The 19809-nt window shown below is 45.9% G+C and overlaps 1 protein-coding gene across 1 annotated transcript in view; it reads right to left on the reverse strand.

Annotated features, from left to right (window-relative positions):
• Positions 1-19116, reverse strand: part of LOC120869220 (lipopolysaccharide binding protein) — a 35119-nt gene extending 16003 nt beyond the window's left edge. Inside the window, exons 1-6 of the mRNA XM_040248345.1 lie at positions 18890-19116; positions 15703-15817; positions 14095-14223; positions 6862-7017; positions 5603-5666; positions 2310-2373 (exon numbers count right to left, since the gene is read on the reverse strand). Of these exons, the coding sequence (XP_040104279.1) occupies positions 2310-2373; positions 5603-5666; positions 6862-7017; positions 14095-14223; positions 15703-15817; positions 18890-19013 (652 nt within the window). The 5' untranslated portion in view covers positions 19014-19116. The remainder of the gene's footprint in view (positions 1-2309; positions 2374-5602; positions 5667-6861; positions 7018-14094; positions 14224-15702; positions 15818-18889) is intronic.
• Positions 19117-19809: the final 693 nt, after the last annotated feature.

Here is a 19809-nt window from a genome sequence, read left to right on the forward strand (position 1 = left end):
ATGATTTAGTCAAAAGGGGACTGGTGTGCTTATCCCAGAGCCTGAGCAGTTTCCAGAATCTTACACACACACACACACACACACACATGCACACACACAGCCTGAGCACAGGAGGAGCTCAGGTCTGGCAACCCCTCCATACCCAGAACTTCACACCAAGGAAGACACACGATAGGGAAAATTCTACAACCAAAGATATTGCTCTTCAACTTTATAACCAAGACCTTGATCTTCAAGGAAACCAGCCACCTACCAATATCAACCAAATAACCAGGAAGGCGGGGCCATATTCAGAGGACCCAGAGACTCCCCTCCAAGGCCTTGGTTGGGGCAGGAGCTCTCTGTCCCACGCACTGGGGCCTCTGTGCACATGTGGGTCTCTGCTGAAGGGAAGGTTAGCAGTGAGTGTGGAGGCCTGGGGGCCAAGGCATCAGGGAACACCTCCAATTGTCCAGGGCGTGTCCCTGCCAACTTTACCTGGGGCCTAGCTCTGGGGCCTCTGTTGGTAGAGAACTGTTCTACAGGTACACTTATGTGCAGGCAAAGAGGTAGTATGAGATGCTCTCTGCCCCGTTGTTGGCAATAGGAAAGGATGACAGCAAACCTACCTGTCCAGCAGCTGGGGGCTCATTAAATAAATGGAGACACATCCGTAAGATAGAATACTGTGCAGTTATTAAAATGAAGTCTAGGGACTCCCTTGGAAGTCCAGTGGTTAGTGGTTATTCCACGATTCCACTGCAGGGGGCACAAGTTTGGTCACTGATTGGGGAACTAAGATCCTGCAAGCTGAGTGGCATGGCCAGAAAAAAAAAATGAGGTCTATATAACCATTTTGGAAAACTGTTTGGCAGGATCTGGTAGGGCTGAACCTAGGCACATCACAGGAACCTGTAATTTCTCTCCTGCGTGTATATCCCAAGATGCATGTCCATGTAAGTTAGAATATTCAAAGCAGCACTACCCACAATGATTTAGAACTGAAACTACCCAAATGGCCTTCAACAAGTCTATAGATAAGTAAATGGAGAGACGTTATGGCTGATTCTTGTTATACAGCAGAAACCAACACAACATTGTAAAGCAATTATCCTCCAAATTAAAAAAAAAAAAGGAAAGACATGGACACAATGGATGACACAGCAGGAGAGTGAATGACCTCACAATATGGAACAATATGGATTGACCTCATATTTTATTTTTTTTTAAAGATTTTCTTTATATGAACCATTTTGAAAGTCTTTATTGAATTTGTTACAATATTACTTTGGTTTTATGTTTTGGTTTTTTGGCTGCAAGTCATGTGGGATCTTAACTCCCCAACCAGGGATTGAACTCACACCCCCAGCACTGGAAGGTGAAGTCTTAATCACTGGACCACCAGGGAGGTCCATAGAGTGACCTCATATTTTAAAGTTGAACAGAGAAAACCTTCTGCTTTTGATAAAAGACTGTGATTACTGAATAGGTCCATTCATGTACAAAGTGCAAAGCTGATCTTTGCTGGAAGAAGTAGGGAGGATGGTCACCATGGAGGGGTGGGTGGTGCCAGAAGGAGACATGAGTGGACTCTGAAAGGCCAGTCATGTTCTGTATATTGATCTGGAAGCTGATAAGTGTGTGTGCTCAGTTTGTGAAAAAATTTTAAAAACTCCACTTACAGTTTCAGCACTTTTCTCTCTGTTTTGACTTCCACAAAAACATTTTTAAAAACAAGATAAGTTTATGTGTGCTGATGAAAAAAGATCTTCAAGGTATACAGGTTACAAAAAACAATGTCTCTACTATTACAGACTAATGTATGTATTCATAATTATGCATATTCACATATATTCATGAACAAAAGTAATACATATGTGAATGTATGGTGGTGGTGGTGGTTTAGCTGCTAAGTTGTGTCTGACTCTGTGTGACCCCATGGACTGTAGCCCACCAAGCACCTCTGTCCAGGGAATTTCCCAGGCAAGAATACTGGAGCTGCCGTTTATTTCTCCAGGGGGTCCTCCTAGACCAGGGATTGAACTCCTGCATTGCAGGTGGATTCTTTTACTGATGAGCCAGCAGGGAAGCCCATGTGAATGTATATTCATATGGTTACGTATGTGTATATTTATATTTGTACATGCAAAGGAAATATCTGAGAGTACACACTCAAAACAGTTTACCTCTTAGAAGAAAATTTGGGGAGAAAAGGGGACTTTTAATTTTTACTTTTAACACTGCTGCTCCATGTAAGATTTAATAAGGTACATATTAATGTATGCACTTATAAAAATGAATGAGAATCAAGGACGGGTGGAGTGCCCTACCTGGCAGAGTTTGAAGATAAGGCTGTAGCTCAGAGGTCACCGAGTCCTGAATAATTTCACAAATCTGCAAAATATGGGAAAAGAAAGCCTGAGTGAGTTTGCTGGCTTTTGTCTGGCCCTGTGCTAACTGCTTCAGTCCCATTTCACATCTTTGCTAGTTGGTCATTGATTCTACAAAAATTTATAAGTGCTTATGATAGGCCAGGTACCGAGAAAATAGAAATGATCAAAAACATGTCTGCCCCCGTGTGGCCCCCAATAGGGTCCAATTGGGCCTGTTAAAGTCCATCACAGGACTGGAAATCGGAGCTAGGTACTTGCCTATGCAGCCGGATGGGGCAACATGGCTGGAGGCACCACCTGAAACTCCGTCATGAAAGACCTATTCCTTTGGGAAGCCCTAGTCTCTCAGGGTCTGGAATTGGACAGCAGAATTAGATAGTAAGTAGCAATAGCCACACAAATAAGTAGATGCAGATACTTCTTAACAGATTAGCTGGATGGATCAATAGTCCTTGTGTTATCGAGTCCAAGCTCGTTCTGCTTGCTGAACGCTGAACGACAGGCCAGTGGACTGGAGACAGGTAGTAAGACAAGGAAATGTTATTTGGAGAGCCAGCTGACCAAGAAGATGGTAGACTAATGCTTCAAAATAACCATTTTCTCAGGGTCTGGATGTGGGGTTCTTTTATAGATCAGAGATGGGGGAGATGAGGAAACAAAGTAAAAGGCCATTGATCTTACAACTATCTCCTAGAATGGCAAGCCTCGGAAAGGGGATGTGTTAATTTCTTCCTTCATGCCATCTACAAGTGGACCAGGGTTCTGAACAAAGGCACTTTAATTTAACAGTCAGGCAGAGGGGCAGGATTCTCTGAGGCAGGCCATTACGTACAATAACAAAAGCAAGGAAAAGCAAGTCAAAGAAACAGTTCCAACATAGAGTCAGAATTAGCTTTTCCCTGCAACACTTGTTTCCTCAGCTGCTTGCAGGAGACTCAATCCTCCCATCCAATAGGCTACCAGGCATAGTAAACACTCAGAATTTGTTGCCCCAGGTAAATTGTGTGTTTCTCAAGAAATGGAAATGCGTGTTCTCAAACCTGTTTGCTTTCCTTGCTATTGCAATCACTCAAATTACCTCTTATGTAGGGACTTCCCTGGTAATCCAGTGATTAAGAGTCCATCTTGCAATGCGGGGGATGTGGGTTCGATCCCTGGTTGGGGAACTGAGATGCTGTGGAGCAACTAAGTCTGCTCACCACAACTACTGGGCCCATGTGCCACAACTAGAGAATCTGTGCACCACTACGAAAGATCCTGCCTGCTGAAACCAAGGCCTGATGTAGCCAAATAAATAAATAAATATTAAAAATTATTTTTTATGTAAACCCATGAAATAATGGCTGAGAAAAGAGTTATTTGTCAGAAAAGCCAATGGTAAGTGCTTTGGAAAGGTGAGTTGCTTAAAGAAAATGCCAGTAAACTGCTGCGGACCAGAAAAGCTTACCAGGAAAACAATTATAAAAATATGGAAGGATTCTGCATGGAGATCACTTTGCAAACATCTCTAGATTCTCAGTGTGGTTAAAGAAATCTGAGCTGGAACCTGTAGCAGATGGATGTTAAATGTTAGAAAGACAGTGCTAGGCCAGTCAAGAGACTGTTTACAAAGAATGGTCCTGCGTCTTAGGTCAAAGGAATGTACGTTTACTGTATCTTAAAATATTTGGATTCATAGGTAAATATTTTCTTTGTTCAAGGCTGTGTGAGTGAGTCCTCACCTTATTTTTTTTCCCATTTATTTATTTATTTTACTTTTGGCTGTGCTGGGTCTTCATTGCTGCACACGGCTTTCTCTAGTTGCAGAGAGCCAGGGTTACTCTTTGTTGCGGTGCACAGGCTTCTCATGGTGTTGGCGTCTCCTGTTGTGGAGCACAGGCTCTAGGGTACATGCGCTCAGTAGTTGTGGCTCCCAGGGTCTAGAGCACAGGCTCAATAGTAGTGGCCCATGGGCTTAGCTGCTCTGCAGCACGTGGTATTGTCCCAGACCAGGGATTGAATCCATGTACCCTGCATCGGCCGGCCAACTCTTAACCACTGGACTACAGGGAAGTCCGAGTCCTCACTTTAAACAGCTTTTTTTAAAATTAACTAGCTATCACCTATCCTCCACAGATACAGTGGAGGAGAGGGACTTATGGGGGGGAGGTGTCCTAGAGCATGCACATGGTCCTGGCCTAGTAAGAGGGTCACTGATGGCTCCTATGAGGAGGTGACATTTTCAGGGCAAGCCGTAGCTCAGATGGTAAAGAATCTGCCTGCCATGCAGGAGACCTGGGTTCACAGCACTATTGTATAATATTGTTATTAATCATTCTTGTCTCCACATCAGCAGGGGAGCATAAATCCATACCACTGAAGAATACTACGTCCCACTAGAAAGGCATGGAAACATGGCAACAGGGTGCACGAGAAGAGAACTGGCATGTTCCCCAAGCTCGCCTAGACCCTGGGGCCCCAGAACAAGAAAAGGAACGGAACTGCTTGCCATGTCCAATCCTTGGGGTTTGCATGCTATTTTCATTTCAACCACCAGGAGGCGCTCAAAGCCAAACCAGACTTGGATCAAGAGAGGTGTGTGCCTGTGTTTCCCCTTTCCTCTTCTTTACTTTCTCTCTTCCCAAGCAGTCATTGCTACAAATGCAGCTCCAGGTAGATGATACACCAGAGACAGGATTTTAGGGTGAAATAGGTGAATGAGAGAACTGAAAGTTAGCATAAACCTCTTTATTTCCAAAATTTGGATATTTCACAGGATTTTTTTAAATGGGGAAAACTGACACTGTTGCTCTCTATACAAAGCAATACAAAGCAGGTATTCATGCGTTCACCCAGGTAGGAGCCAGAGCTCCTACATGGTCCACACACTCCCAAAGCTTCCTGATTGGTCTCCAAGGCACCTAAGTGTTGATTTCCTTTTTGGCTTTTGTGGACTGCAGAGCTGGGACAGGCAGTGAGCAAGGCCAAGATGACTTTATTCCCTGTGGTTTGACCCTTGGCCAAGCATCTGACCATTTTCTATCTAACTGAACAGACTTGGCATCCAGACACCTACATCTTGCTCTCAGCTTTGCTGCACACCAGCTCCATGACCTTGGTTTGTCCTCTCTGGGCCTTGAGCCCAAATATGCCTGGGCCAGCCCCTAGGGATGTTCAAGCCCAGAGGTCACTGAGGACTTGCACCCAACCCTTGAGAGGCTCAGCAATGCCAGCTGCTTAGATAAGCTTACCTTGCTTTTCAAGACCCTTCGGAACCTGGACTCGATCTGGTTATGGAAGAGATTCAGCAGCCACCTGGGGAGGGAAGCACGGTGGATGGTCAGCTTGGTGGCACTGAATACAGAGAAAGCAGGACAGCAGGGAGAGTCAGGCCAGTTCCCAAGAGAGGGCTCCCCGCCCCATCCTGGCCCCTGCTGTGTTCCAGAATCCTGAATGGAATGAGCATGCAGACTCCCATTTCCCAGCACATCCCCTGATTCAGTGTATCTGACAGCCCAGCCCCAAATTCAATAGATTTAGAGGAGGGGTTGGATTCTTCATGTGACTTCCCAGGTGGCTCAGTGGTAAGAATCTGCCTGCTAATGTGAGAGACAGGGAGACACAGTTTTGATCCCTGAATGAGGAAGATCCCCTGGAGTAGGTAATGGCAACCCATTCCAGTATTATCACCTGGAAAATTCCATGGGCAGAGGAACCTGGTGGGCTACAGTCCATGGGGTTGCAAAGAGTTGGACATGACTGAGAACACACACCACCACCACCACCACCACCTGGAGAATCCATGTTTTTCTTTTCCCTTTTTTGAGGAATATATCTTTATTTGTTCTTATTTTTAAAATTTTTGGCTCTGCCTCACAGCCCCTCCTGCAGTGGAAGTGCAGAGTCTGAAGCACTGGACCACCAGGGAAGTCCCAAATTCATGTTTTTCTAATCAAGGAAACTGAGACTTGAAGAGATTGGCTCAAAGGTTTGTGTATTTTTCACAAGCTCTCATTTGACCAAAAGCCTTTGTGTTCTCTCCGTAGCCAAACTACACTTGTCTGATGGTGGTGAAGCTCTTTATTTTTTGGTGGAAATGGCACACCAAGGCCTGCTCAGTCATGTCTGACTCTTTGCAGTCCCTTCCTCTGTAGCCCCCCATGCCCATGGGATTATCAGGCAAGAATACTCGAATATGTGGCCATCTCTTTCCTCCAGGGGTTCTTCCGGACCCAGGGATTAAAGCTGCGTCTCCTGCAGCTCCCACACCGGCGGGCATACTCTTTACCACTGAGCCACCCGGGAAGCCCGGCACACCCACCAATACTCTGGGCTTAAATCTGCTTCTGTTCATCCCAGCAGGTCCCCCAAAGAATTACCTCCAAGCGCACATGATGTGCCTATGCGGTACCCTGCGCCGTTGTGCTTATCAGAGGCCTTGGGCCTTGGGTTGGCTAGGCCTCTGGCTCCTGCAGGGGTCAAGCTGGTCAGTGTCCCTGTGGTGACCTACCCCAAATCTCCTGATATGTGCACCTCCACATCATGGATGTGGCTACTGCAGCTGGAGACAGCCACTTTGGGTCTCCCGGAGGGCTCACTGTCCAAGAGAAGATTGACTGAAATGGTGATGCCCTTGACCTTCACGTCAAAGGAGCCGTCTAGTCTCCTAGAGAAGAAAGGAGAAGTAGTAAGTGATTCGTAGACTATGGTCAGCCACCATTTGAGGGGAAATATAAATCTCAATTCCCAACTAAATGAAACCAGAGTAAGAAGTTAACTACAGAAATTATTACAAATATAGTTATTACAAGATAAAGATTTGTTATAAACAAGGCCATAAAAGATCAAGAAGAAAGCTTGGGTCCATTTATTTATGGTCAGGGATGGGCAAAAGCCTTTCTAGGTCAAATCCAAGTCTCAGAAGCCATAAAGGATATAGTTATGAGCTTGCTGGCACTGAAAATTAAAACTTTAGAGAACAACAATGGCATATGCAAATTTTAAAAAATTGCATCGTGAGCTAGCCAAAGACCTAATTTGCTTAACACATGAGCTAATATATGAGTTAATTTCCTTAATACACAAAGAACAAGCTTATACAGAGTAATAAGGAAAGGACAAAAGAGGGAAAAAAGAGAGGTTCAAGATGTTAACAGAAAGTTCAGTTGCAAATAAGCACATGAGACGTGATTAAAAATGAAAATAACATTTCATCTATCAGAGAGATAAAAAGTTTAGAAGATTTTCATACCAAGTGCTTGTGAAGATATGGGGAAACCAAACACTGGTTGAGAGAACACATCAGGAACACAGATTGGTGGGCTCTATCCTTAGAAGAAATGGAGTAGCCCTCATAGTCAACAAGAGTCTGAAATGCAGTACTTGGATGCAATTTCAAAAACGACAGAATGATCTCTGTTCATTTCCAAGGCAAATCATTCAGTATCACAGTAATCCAAGTCTGTGCCCCAACCAGTAATGCTGAAGAAGCTGAAGCTGAATGGTTCTAGAAGATCTACCTAACACCCAAGAAAGATGTCCTTTTCATTATAGGGGACAAGAATGCAAAAGTAGGAAGTCAAGAGATACCTGGAGTAACAGGCAAATTTGACCTTCGAGTACAGAATGAAACAAGGCAAATCTAATAGAGTTCTGCCAAGAGAACACACAGGGCATAGCAAACACCCTCTTCCAAAAACATGTACTCTACACATGGACATCACCAGATGGTCAACACCAAAATCAGATTGATTATATTCTTTGCAGCCAAAGATGGAGAAGCTCTATACAGTCAGCAAAAACAAGACCAGGAGCTGATTGTGGCTCAGATCATCAACTCCTTATTGCAAAATTCAGACTTAAATTGAAGAAAGTAGGGAAAACCACTAAACCATTCAGGTAGGACCTAAATCAAATCCCTTATGATTACACAGTGGAAGTGAGAAATAGACTCAAGGGATTAGATCTGATAGACAAATTGCCTGAAGAACTATGGACGGAGGTTCATGACATTGTACAGGAGGCAGTGATCAAGACCATCCCCAAGAAAAGAAATTCAAAAAGGCAAAATGGTTGTCTGAGGAGGCCTTATAAATAGCTGAGAAAAGAAGAGAAGCTAAAGGCAAAGGAAAAAAGGAAAGATATACCCATTCAAATGCAGAGTCCCAAAGAATAGCAAGGAGAGATACAAAAGGCTTCCTCAGTGATCGATGCAAAGAAGTAGAGGAAAACAATAGAATGGGAAAGACTAGAGATGTCTAAGGGAACATTTCATGCAAAATTGGGCACAATAAAGGACAGAAATGGTATGGACCTAACAGAAGCAGAAGATATTAAGGAGAGGTGGCAAGAATACACAGAAGAACTATACAAAAAAGATCTTCAGGACCCAGATAACCACAATGGTGTGATCACTCACCTAGAGCCAGACATCCTGGAATGTGAAGTCAAGTGGGCCTTAGGAAGTATCACTATGAACAAAGCTAGTGGAGGTGATGGAATTCCAGTTGAGCTATTTCAAATCCTAAAAGATGATGCTGTGAAAAATGCTACATTCAATATGCCAGCAAATTTGGAAAACTCAGCAGGGGCCACAGGACTGGAAAAGGTCAGTTTTCATTCCAATCCCAAAGAAAGGCAATACCAAAGAATGTTCAAACTACCACACAATTGTACTCATTTCACACGCTAGCAAAGTAATGCTCAAAATTCTCCAAGCAAAATTCTTCAACAGTACCGAGAACTTCCAGATGTTCAATCTGGATTTAGAAAAGGCAGAGGAACCAGAGATCAAATTGCCAACATCCACTGGATCGTCAAAAAAGCAAGAGAGTTCCAGAAAAATGTCTATTCTGCTTTATTGACAGTGCCAAAGTCTTTGACTGTGTGGATCAGGACAAACTGGAAAGTTCTTCAAGAGATGGGAATACCAGACCACCTGACCTGCCTCCTGATAAAACTGTATGCTGGTCGAGAAGCATCAGTTAGAACTGGACATGGAACGACAGACTGGTTCCAAGCTGGGAAAGGAGCACACCAAGGCTGTATACTGTACCCTGCTTATTTAACTTATATTCAGAGTACCTCATGAGAAACACTGGGCTGGAGGAAGCACAAGCTGGAATCAAGATTGCTGGGAGAAATATCAATAACCTCAGATATGCAGACACTGAAAAAGCAAGAGAGTTCCAGAAAAACACCTATTTCTGCTTTATTGACTATGCCAAAGCCTTTGACTGTGTGGATCACAATCAACTGTGGGAAATTCTGAAAGAAATGGGAATACCAGACCACATAACCTGCCTCTTCAGAAATCTGTATGCAGGTCAGGAAGCAACAGTTAGAACTGGACATGGAACAACAGACTGGTTTCAAATAGGAAAAGGTGTACGTTGAGGCTGTATATTGTCACCCTGCTTATTTAACTTCTATGCAGAGTACATCATGAGAAACGCTGGACTGGAAGAAGCACAAGCTGGAATCAAGATTGCTGGGAGAAATATCAATAACCTCAGATATGCAGATGACACCATCCTTATGGCAGAAAGTGAAGAAGAACTAAAGAGCCTCTTGATGAAAGTGAAAGAGGAGAGAGAAAAAGTTGGCTTAAAGCTCAACATTCAGAAAATGAAGATCATGGCATCTGGTCCCATCACTTCATGGGAAATAGATGGGGAAACAGTGGAAACAGGGTCAGACTTTATTTTGGGGGGCTCCAAAATCACTGCAGATGGTGATTGCAGCCATGAAATTAAAAGACGCTTACTCCTTGGAAGAAAAGTTATGACCAACCTAGATAGTATATTCAAAAGCAGAGACATTGCTTTGCTGACTAAGGTCCATCTAATCAAGGCTATGGTTTTTCCTGTGGTCATGTATGGATGTGAGAGTTGGACTGTGAAGAAGGCTGAGTGCCGAAGAATTGATGCTTTTGAACTGTGGTGTTGGAGAAGACTCTTGAGAGTCCCTTGGACTGCAAGGAGATCCAACCAGTCCATTCTGAAGGAGATCAACCCTGGGATTTCTTTGGAAGGACTGATGCTAAAGCTGAAACTCCAGTACTTTGGCCACCTCATGAGAAGAGTTGACTCATTGGATGGCATCATGGACTCGATGGACGCGAGTCTGAGTGAACTCCGGGAGATGGTGATGAACAGGGAGGCCTGGCGTGCTGCGATTCATGGGGTCGCAAAGAGTCAGACACGACTGAGTGACTGAACTGAACTGAACTGAATGCAGACACCACCCTTATGGCAGAAAGTGAAGAGGAACTAAAGAGCTTTTGATGAAAGTGAAAGAGGAGAGTAAAATGTTGGCTTAAAACTCAACATTCAGAAAGCTAAGACCATGGCATTTGGTCCCATCACTTTCTGGCAAATAGATGGGGAAACAGTGGAAATAGTGAGAGACTTTATTTTGGGGGGCCCCAAAATCACTGTAGATGGTGACTGCAGCCATGAAATTAAAAGACACTTTCTGCTTGAAAGAAAAGCTATGACCAACCTAGACAGCATATTAAAAAGCAGAGACATTATTTTGCTAACAGAGGTCCATCTAGTCAAAGCTTTGGTTTTTCTAGTAACCCTGTATGGATGTGAGAGTTGGACTAAAAGAAAGCTGAGCGCCAAAGAATTGATACTTTTGAACTATGGTGTTGGAGAAGACTCTTGAGAGTCCCTTGGACTGCAAGGAGATCAAACCTGTCAATCCTAAAGGAAATCAGCCCTGAACATTCATTGGAAGGACTGATGCTGAAGCTGAAATGTCAATACTTTGGCCACTTAATGGGAAGAACTGACTCATTGGAAAAGACCCTGATGCTGGGAAAGATTGAAGGCAGGAGAAGAAGGGGACAACAGAGGATGAGATAGTTGGATGGCATCACCGACTCGATGGACATGAGTTTGAGTAGTTTCCAGGAGTTGGTGATGGACAGGGAAGCCCGGTGTGCTTCAGTCCACGGGGTCGCAAAGAGTCAGACATGACTGAGCGACTGAAATGAGCTGACCTGATTGTAACTACATAGCTTTGGTTCAGTAATTTTACTTCTAAGCCTTTAGTCTGTGGCTTATCCTGTCAAGATATTTGTGTGGGGAAGTTCACTGAAGCATCATGGGGAATAGCAAGAAATGAGGAATTAAGCTTAAATGTCAACTAGTCAGGACAGGTTCAATAAGTTGTGGGCATCTATGTGAAGAAGCCTTTACAAAGAATGAGATCAATGTGGTCCAGTTATACAGTGAAATATTACTCATTCATACAAAGGAATAAAGCATCGATACACGCTGTAGTGTGGATGAACCTCAAAAATATTATGCTCCATAAGGGACTTCCCTGGTGGTTCAGTGGCTCAGACTCTGCACTCCTAATGTAGGGGGTGTGGTTCAATCCCTGGTCAGGGAGTAGAGTTTGCTACATGGCATGGCTGAAGATACTGTGAACTGTAACTAAGAGCTGGTGCAGCCAAATTAATTAACTAATATTTTTTAAAAATATTATGCTGCATGACAAAAGCCAGAAAAATATGTGTGCTGTATGCTGTCATGTATATGAAAGGTCCCAGATCGGCAAATCTGTAGAGACAGAGGCTGACTGGCGGTGGCCCAGGGTTGGGGGAGGGGCAAATGGGGAGTGAGTACTTAATGGGTATGGAGCATTTTTTGGGGTGATGGAAATATTGTGGGATTAGGTAGAAGTGGCGGTTGCACAGCACTATAAATGTACTAGATGCCGCTGAATTGAGTACTTTAAAATGGTTAATTTCATGTTATGTGAATTTCACCTAAGTAAAAATTTTACATTAAAAGAAGTTTAAGAAAAGAATGAGCTAGATATTCATATGGTCATATGAAGAGATCTTGAAGAGTATGGCCTGATTCCTGTCATGGAAATTGAATTAAAATGCAAATATTAATGACTGCCAACAAAGGTTCATGTAGTCAAAGCTATGGCTTTTCAGTAGTCAGGTTCGGATGTGAGTTGGATCATGAAGAAGGCTGAGCACCAAAGAACTGATGCTTTTGAACTGTGGTGTTGGAGAAGACTCTTGAGAGTTCCCCGGACTGCAAGGAGATCCAACCAGTCCATCCTAAAGGAAATCAACCCTGAATATTCATTGGAAGGACTGTTGCTGGAGCTGAAGCTCCAATACTTTGGCCACCTGATGTGAAGAGCCGACTCACTGGAAAAGACCTTGACACTGGCAAAAATTTAAGGCGAAAGGAGAAAGAGTTGATAGAGAAAGAAGTGGTTAGATAGTATGACCGACTCAATGGGCACGAGTCTGAGCAAACTCCAGGAGATAGTGGAGGACAGAGGAGCCTGGCACGCTGCAGTCCATGGGTCACAAAGAGTTGGACGGACAACAACTGATGACCTATATGAAAGTGTCAGTTGCTCAGTCGTGTCCGACTTTTCATGACCCCATGAACTGTAGCCCATCAGGCTCTTCTGCCAATGGGATTCTCCAGGCAAGAACACTGGAGTGGATTGCCATTTCCTTCTCCAGGGGATCTTCCTGACTGAGGCATCAAACCCAGATCTCCCACACTGCAGCAGATTCACTACCATTTGAGCAACCCAGGAAGCCCAATATACTGATCTGCACACTGAGCATCTTTCTAAAGCAGTGTTGTCCAGCAGAAATATAATGTGAACTACATGGGTAAATATAAAATGTTCTAGTAGCCACATTTTAAAAAAGCACAATTAAAGGAGAGAGAATCATTTGAATAGTATATGATTATCATTTCAAAATGTGATCAACATAAACATTATTAATGTGATTTCTTATGTTCTTTTTTGTACTAAGCCTTCAAATCTAGTGTTTTATGCTTACAACAGATCTCCACCTGTTCTGGCCACTTTTCATGTACTCAGTAAGGACGTGGGGCCAAAGGCTGCTATATTGGACAGAGCAGGTCTACAGTGGCAGTATGGCCAGGTCACCCATATTTGCCCTCCTGTTACAGGTTGAACTGTGTCCCCTGAATTTGTACGTTAAAGGCCACTTAGTTCCCAGAATTTGACTGTATTTGAGACAGAGCCTTTAAAGAAGTGATCCAGTTAAAATGAGGCCATTAGGGTGGCCTAGAGTCCAGTCTGTCCTCCCAAGAAGAGGAGATCTGGACACACAGAGGACCACCAGGGGTGGTCTCACAGAGGGATGGCTCACAGATAGAAGACGCGGCTACAGAGAAGCCATCTGCAAGCCCAGGAGAGAAGCCTCAGAGCAAACTAGATTTGCCCACATCTTGATCTTGAACTCCTAGCCTCCAGAAGTGTGAGAAAAAAAAATTCCCGTTGTTTGACCACCCCCCCGGCCCCGCCCCGCCCCGCCCCGCCATGGCCCAGTCTGTGACATTCCATTATGGCAGCCTGAGGAGACTAACCCACCTTCCATCCAAGGACCTCAGAAGTCAGAGAACAGTTCAAAATGCTGGAGAGGTCAGCCCACCCTTGACCAATGGCAAACAGGAGACTGGGGTAATTCAGAGGTGTGCTCTGCCCCCAATGTCCCCAAGAGGGTTGTCCCCAGGAGGGCTGAGCTCCAATAGCTGCCAAGCTGACTCCTTTCTTCCCTACCTCACTTCTGCACAATCCTTGGATGTTTCCCTATGTCACTCACTTGAATTCTTGCCTTGGGGGTCTGCTGTGGGGAAAGCTAGGAACACCTTGGACCCAAGAAAGATGGAATGAAAGCCAAGGTCAAGGTTCCAAGGGCCTGGGAGTATAGCCAACTTACAGAAACCTCTTGCGCACCTTCCAGTCGCCCGTGACCTGGATGAAGGAGTCGGAGACAGAGAAAAGCAGGCCCTGGTTGGGGAGGACCTTCAGAGCAGAGCCGAGCAGCTTACAGCTTTGAATGTTCAGGCTGGGGAGAGAGACCCACAGAAGAGGCATCAGCGCGGAGGCAGAGGCAGGTCTAGTCTCTGCAGGGGTCTTGCTCTCACCCTGGGACCTGGTACCCAGCTCCTACTTACCTGCTGTGTGCCCTGAGCTAACCATGCAGCCTTGCCAAGTACTTTGCACGCACTGCGTCAGTTGGTCTCACAGAGGGGGTCAGCACTGTTCAGGTTCCCTTTTCACACAGAGGGAACGAGAACTTCTTGGAAGGGATGCATTTGCCCAGAGTCACACCATCAGGATCAGAGCCCACAGATCTTACAGCCCTGGCTGGGACCCCAAGTAAGGTGCAGAGATGCACCCCATCATCGTTTTCCTCTCCACATCCAGGTGGGGAACTCATTCAGAGAAGGCTGAGGGCAGCCTCAAGAAGAGACACGAAAAGCCTGGGAGAAGCAAACCCAGACCATGCGTATCCCGGGGCCGTCAGTGGGAAAGGAATGGTCAAGTTCCCTTTTCTTTGCCCAGTGCACAGTAGGTGCTTGATAGATGTTTAGTGATGGACTGAATAAAAGAAGGACTGAAAGATGCCATCAGTGGTGAGCAGAGAGGGGTGTGATGAGTCATGGGCTCAGTTGTCAAGCCTTCAAAAAGTGATTGATGTCTTTTAAAAAAATATTTATTTATTTATTTCTGGCTGGGTTGGGTCTTCACTGCTGCATACAATTTTTCTCTGGTTGCGGTGAGGGTGAGTTACTCTCTAGTTGTGGTGCGAGGGCTTCTCATTGCAGCGGCTTCTCTTGTTGCAGAGCACAGGCTCTAGCGCTCTTGGACTTCAGTAGTTGTAGCGTATGAGCTCAGTAGTTACGGCTCCCAGGCTCTAGAGCACAGGCTCAACAGTTATGATGCACAGGTTTTGTTGCTCTGAGGCATGTGAGATCTTCCAGGATCAGAGATTGAGCCTGTGTCTCTTACATTGCAGGTGGATTCTTTACCACTGAGCCACCTGGGAAGCCTGATGCCTTTCTTTTTAAAGCATCAGCTACTCTGGTCTAAATATCCTTTGAAGACTCAGGTGAAATGCCACCCCCTCCAGGAAGCCTTCCTTGACTCCTCCAGATGTGCCAACCTCAGCTCCAAGAGTTGGGTTACTATATCTAAAGTTAAAGGTTTATTTTTTAAAAAAATTTAAGGTCTATCTTCCCTTCCAGACTACATCCAGTGTCAGGCCAGAGCCTGGATTATCACTCCAAAGAGGCAGAAAGTTATCCCCATTTTACAGATAAGGAAACAAAGGCTCAGGTCACATAACTAGTGGCTCTTCATTAATATTTTTGTATGAATGAATGAAGGGCCCAAGCTCCTTCCAGAACTTCCCTCTGAACTTCTTCGAGGAACCGTCCCACCACTGCCTGCCCCAGAGAGGTCTTAGGCCATCCTGGGGCTCTCTCTCCCTTCCTCTCTGGACACCACCCACGGCCCCTGCCCAGCCACCTTGGAGCCCCACCTGTGGAATCCATAGTCCACACTGCCGAAATGTTTGATCCTGACGTCCCCGTCGAAGTTGGGCAGTGTGACTTTGTGCAGCTTACTCTGCAGAGCCAACAGCTCCTCTTGGGCCACTGAGGACAAAAAAAAGCTGGGAGTCAGCCTGATCGGCCTGCCTCCCTCCCTCTAAACCCTTCAGTGGCTCCTACCTGCCCTGGGGAAAGAGGTCAACTTTCTGTTTAGCATTATTATGGTTGCAGGTTATTGAGCCCGTCTAGAGCAGGGGGACTACAGGGGAACTCCGTGGGTAAACACTCTGTCTGCAGTGCAAGAGTGGCAGGAGACACAGTTTGATCCCTGGGTTGGGAAGATCCCCTGGAGGAGGACATGGCAACCCACTCCAGGATTCTTGCCTGGAGAATCCCCATGGATGGAGGAGCCTGGTGGGCTGCAGTCCATGGGGTTGCAAATGAGCACGCACGCACGCCCAAGAGCAGCAAGTGGCAGGAGAGAAATTCAGGAGCATCACTGCACTCCAGGTGGGGCGGTTATGTTCATGCCCATTTTATGGATGAGGAAACAGAGGGTCTGTCTTTGTCAGCAGCTCCATGAGAGAGGAGTGCCGTGTGCTTGGTGGCTGGGCCTCTTTCCTGTCCTTCACAGTGTCTAGCCTGTGTAGAAGAGACTGCAAGGATTTTAGGGTTAGGATCCTGGCACTGGCGTCTTTCTAGCTGGGTGACCTTGAGCAAGTCCTCAACCTTGGCATTCTCTGTCTGTCCAAAAGCAATGACAGCAGTGCTTTCCTCACTGGGGCGGCATGAGGATTAAAAGAGATCACTGCAGGACTTCCGTGGTGGTCCAGTGGTTAAGAGTCCTCCTGCCAGTGCAGGGGACACGGGTTCAATCCCTAGTCTGGGAAGATTCCACCTGCCGAGGGTCCCATGTGCAACAACTACTGAGCCCGTGCACTTTAGAGCCTATGGTCCACAACAAGAGAAGCCACCACAGTGAGAAGCCCATCTGCCACAACTAGAGATAGTCCCCGCTTGCCAGAACTTGAGAAACCCCGCACAACAATGAAGACTCAGCAAAGCCTAAATAAATAAATTAATAAATAAAATTGTTAAACCAAAAAAAAAAAAACACTAAGAAAAGAAAAATGTTTAAAAAGAGAGAGAGATCTTTGCAAAGCCAAAAGGAGTCTGACAGGATAAAAAGCACTCTTGCATGGTGCCTGGCACAAACGAAGCACTCAGTAAACACCCAGGAGATCAAAGCAGGGTGGATCTTGTTTAAAAATATGGAAATAAACCAAAATGTCCAGCTCTAGAGTACTGGTTACACTTACACAGTGGAAAGGAGGAACAAGAGGCAAATTTTGCCTGATGGCAACCCATTCCAGTACTCTTGCCTGGAAAATCCCACGGACGGAGGAGCCTGGTAGACTGCAGTCCATGGGGTCACTAAGAGTCAGACACGACTGAGCGACTTCACTTTTCACTTTCATGCATTGGAGAGGGAAATGGCAACCCACTCCAGTGTTCTTGCCTGGAGAATCCCAGGGACAGGGAGCCTGGTGAGCTGCCGTCTATAGGGTCTCATAGAGTCGGACACGACTGAAGCGACTTAACAGCAGTAGCAGCAGCAGAGTTTCAATATAAACAGTATTCACACTAGGACTTTCTGTTTATTCAGAAGTATGAGAGACCCAGGATTCTGCCCTTGGAATGGGTGTGTGTACACAGATGACCACTGAGCTCCCCTACTCTGCCTCTTACCACTTTGCAGCCCTCCTTCTTGCACACACAGGAGCTGGTACTCTCCCAGAATGCTATCCCTTGTCCCTGGCTAACTCTCAAGTATCATTTCTCCCTCACCTCCTCCAAGAAGGCTTCCTTGATTGCCTTCTGTCTGGCTGCAGCCAATCTGGGCTCCCAACAACTCTTCCTGAGGGAATGTTATTACCCCATTTGAACAGATAAGGCAATTGAGGCTCCATATATGTGAGGAACAGCTGGCCATCAAGTATTGTGGGGAGTGGTATATAAATACCCCCAATCCCTTGCCCCTTGGACAGATGATTTCTGAGGCTTTGTTTTAGCATCTTAAATGAAAATTACAAGTGAATTATTATACAAAACAGAAACAAGCTCACAGACATCGAAAACAGACATGATTATGGAATGTGGATGATGGGACAAATTAGGAGTATGTGATTAACAGATATGAACTACTATATGTAAAATAAATAAGCAACAAGGATTTACTGTATAGCACAGGGAATTATACTTAATATCTTGTAATAACCAATAACGGAATATAATCTGCAAAGAACTGAATCATTTTGCTATATACCTGAAACTAACATATTACTGTAAATCAACTATACATCAATAAAAAATAAAAACAGTTCTACTTTTGCTCATTCTTTAAAATTGAAGTATAACATCTGTAGAAGTACAACCTAAAGGGCACTTGTCTTATTAAAAGTGTTAGTCACTCAGTCCTGTCAGACTCTTGTGACCCCATGGACTGTAGCCCACCAGCCTCCTCTGTCCATGGAATTCTCCAGGCAAGAATACTAGAGTGGGTTGCCATGCTCTTCTCCAGGGAATCTTCCCAACCCAGGGATCAAACCTGGGTCTCCTGCATTGCAGGCAGAGTCTTTACCATCTGAGTCACCAGGGAACCTACTGCAAGGTAATTCTTACATGTTTATGCACCCACGTAGCCAACACCCTGAGCAAAACACAGGGCATTCTCAGTACCCTTCAGGCTCTCTGTGCCCCTTCTGGGTGGTCACCACCATTCTAACCTCTAGTTCTAAGGCGTGTGTTTTCGAACTTGAGCAAGAATTTTCCAGCAAAACTGTTCCCATCACAGGGGCAGTAGCTGGCTCACTGACATGCCTCTCTCCTGGCTGTCTTTTGTCCCGATCTCACTTGACAATCCTGTATAGCGTTTCCTGGAATCATCTCCCAAACCAAACATTCACCCCCAAATCTTTATCTCTGTTTGGCTAGTGGGAACCTGGCTAAGACAAGCAAAGTGCCCACGTGGCCCGACGGCTGGGTGACAAGGCCAGACCCCGAGCCACGGCTGCCTGACCGGGCAGGGAAAGAGTCCCCTCTGTGTCCCCAGCTGTCCCCAGAGCAGCCTGGGGCCAAGCAGGTCGGCCAATCCAGCCGACAGCTGCGGCTGCCTACCGTACTCCAAGCCCTGGTCAGTGATCCTGACGACCAGGCCGGGATTGGCCCCCAGGGCCCCAGAGGTGAATGTGAGTAGGGTTCCCAGCAGGAGGGAGGGCAGGGTGCCCTTCGAAGTCACCATCCTGGATTCCCAGGGGGCTGGGCCGGATCTGTTGCGGCCTCGGGCTGGGCCCAGCTCCCTTAAATAGTCAAGGCCTGAGGGCTGGGGCGGCTCCTGAGTGGGGCGGGTTCCTGGGACCAGGAAGGGGAGGCCGGGTGACTGGAATCTGTTTGCAACACTGTTGGGGTCACGGGTCATTTAAAAGCCCCGTTGGCACCACCTGGGAGAGAGGGTGGGTTGGCCTGGGTCCAGGTGACACTCTGTCCACCCTTCCTACAAAAAGGCCCCACGTTCATTTCCAGGAAGGCCTGGGTTTTACAGACAAGGAAGCTGAGGCTCTGAGAGACCATGTCACCGCTCAAGCTCACACACCCTGGCAGGTGGCAGATCTGGGAAGCAAAGCCAGTTGAGTTATACTCAGTTTTGTTTCTGCAAAAAAATTTCCCCGCCCCATCCCACCCTCCCTGCCTCCAGTTGGGAAACAGGTTTTCTTAAACCCTGCTGGTGGTAAAAGTTGTTGGAAGGCAACTTGGCCAATCCTTGAACTCCTCCCTGCCCTCCTCCAGGGGATCATCCCACCGCAGGAATCGAACGAGAATCTCCTGTCTCTGGGATTGGCAGGTGGGTTCTTTACCACTAGTGCCATCTGGGAAACACTAGCCACTCTCTGCTTTTCTGTAATTGTGGTCTTTTAAAAATAAGTCCCGCTGGAAGGGGAAATGGCAACCCACTCCAGTATTCTTGCCTGGAAAATCCCGTGGACAGAGGAGCTTGATGGGTTGCAGTCCATGGGGGTCACAAACAGCTGGACACTACC

This window comes from Oryx dammah, unplaced genomic scaffold (assembly GCF_014754425.2).
Source record: "Oryx dammah isolate SB20612 unplaced genomic scaffold, SCBI_Odam_1.1 HiC_scaffold_10, whole genome shotgun sequence".
Taxonomy (NCBI): Eukaryota; Metazoa; Chordata; class Mammalia; order Artiodactyla; family Bovidae; genus Oryx; species Oryx dammah.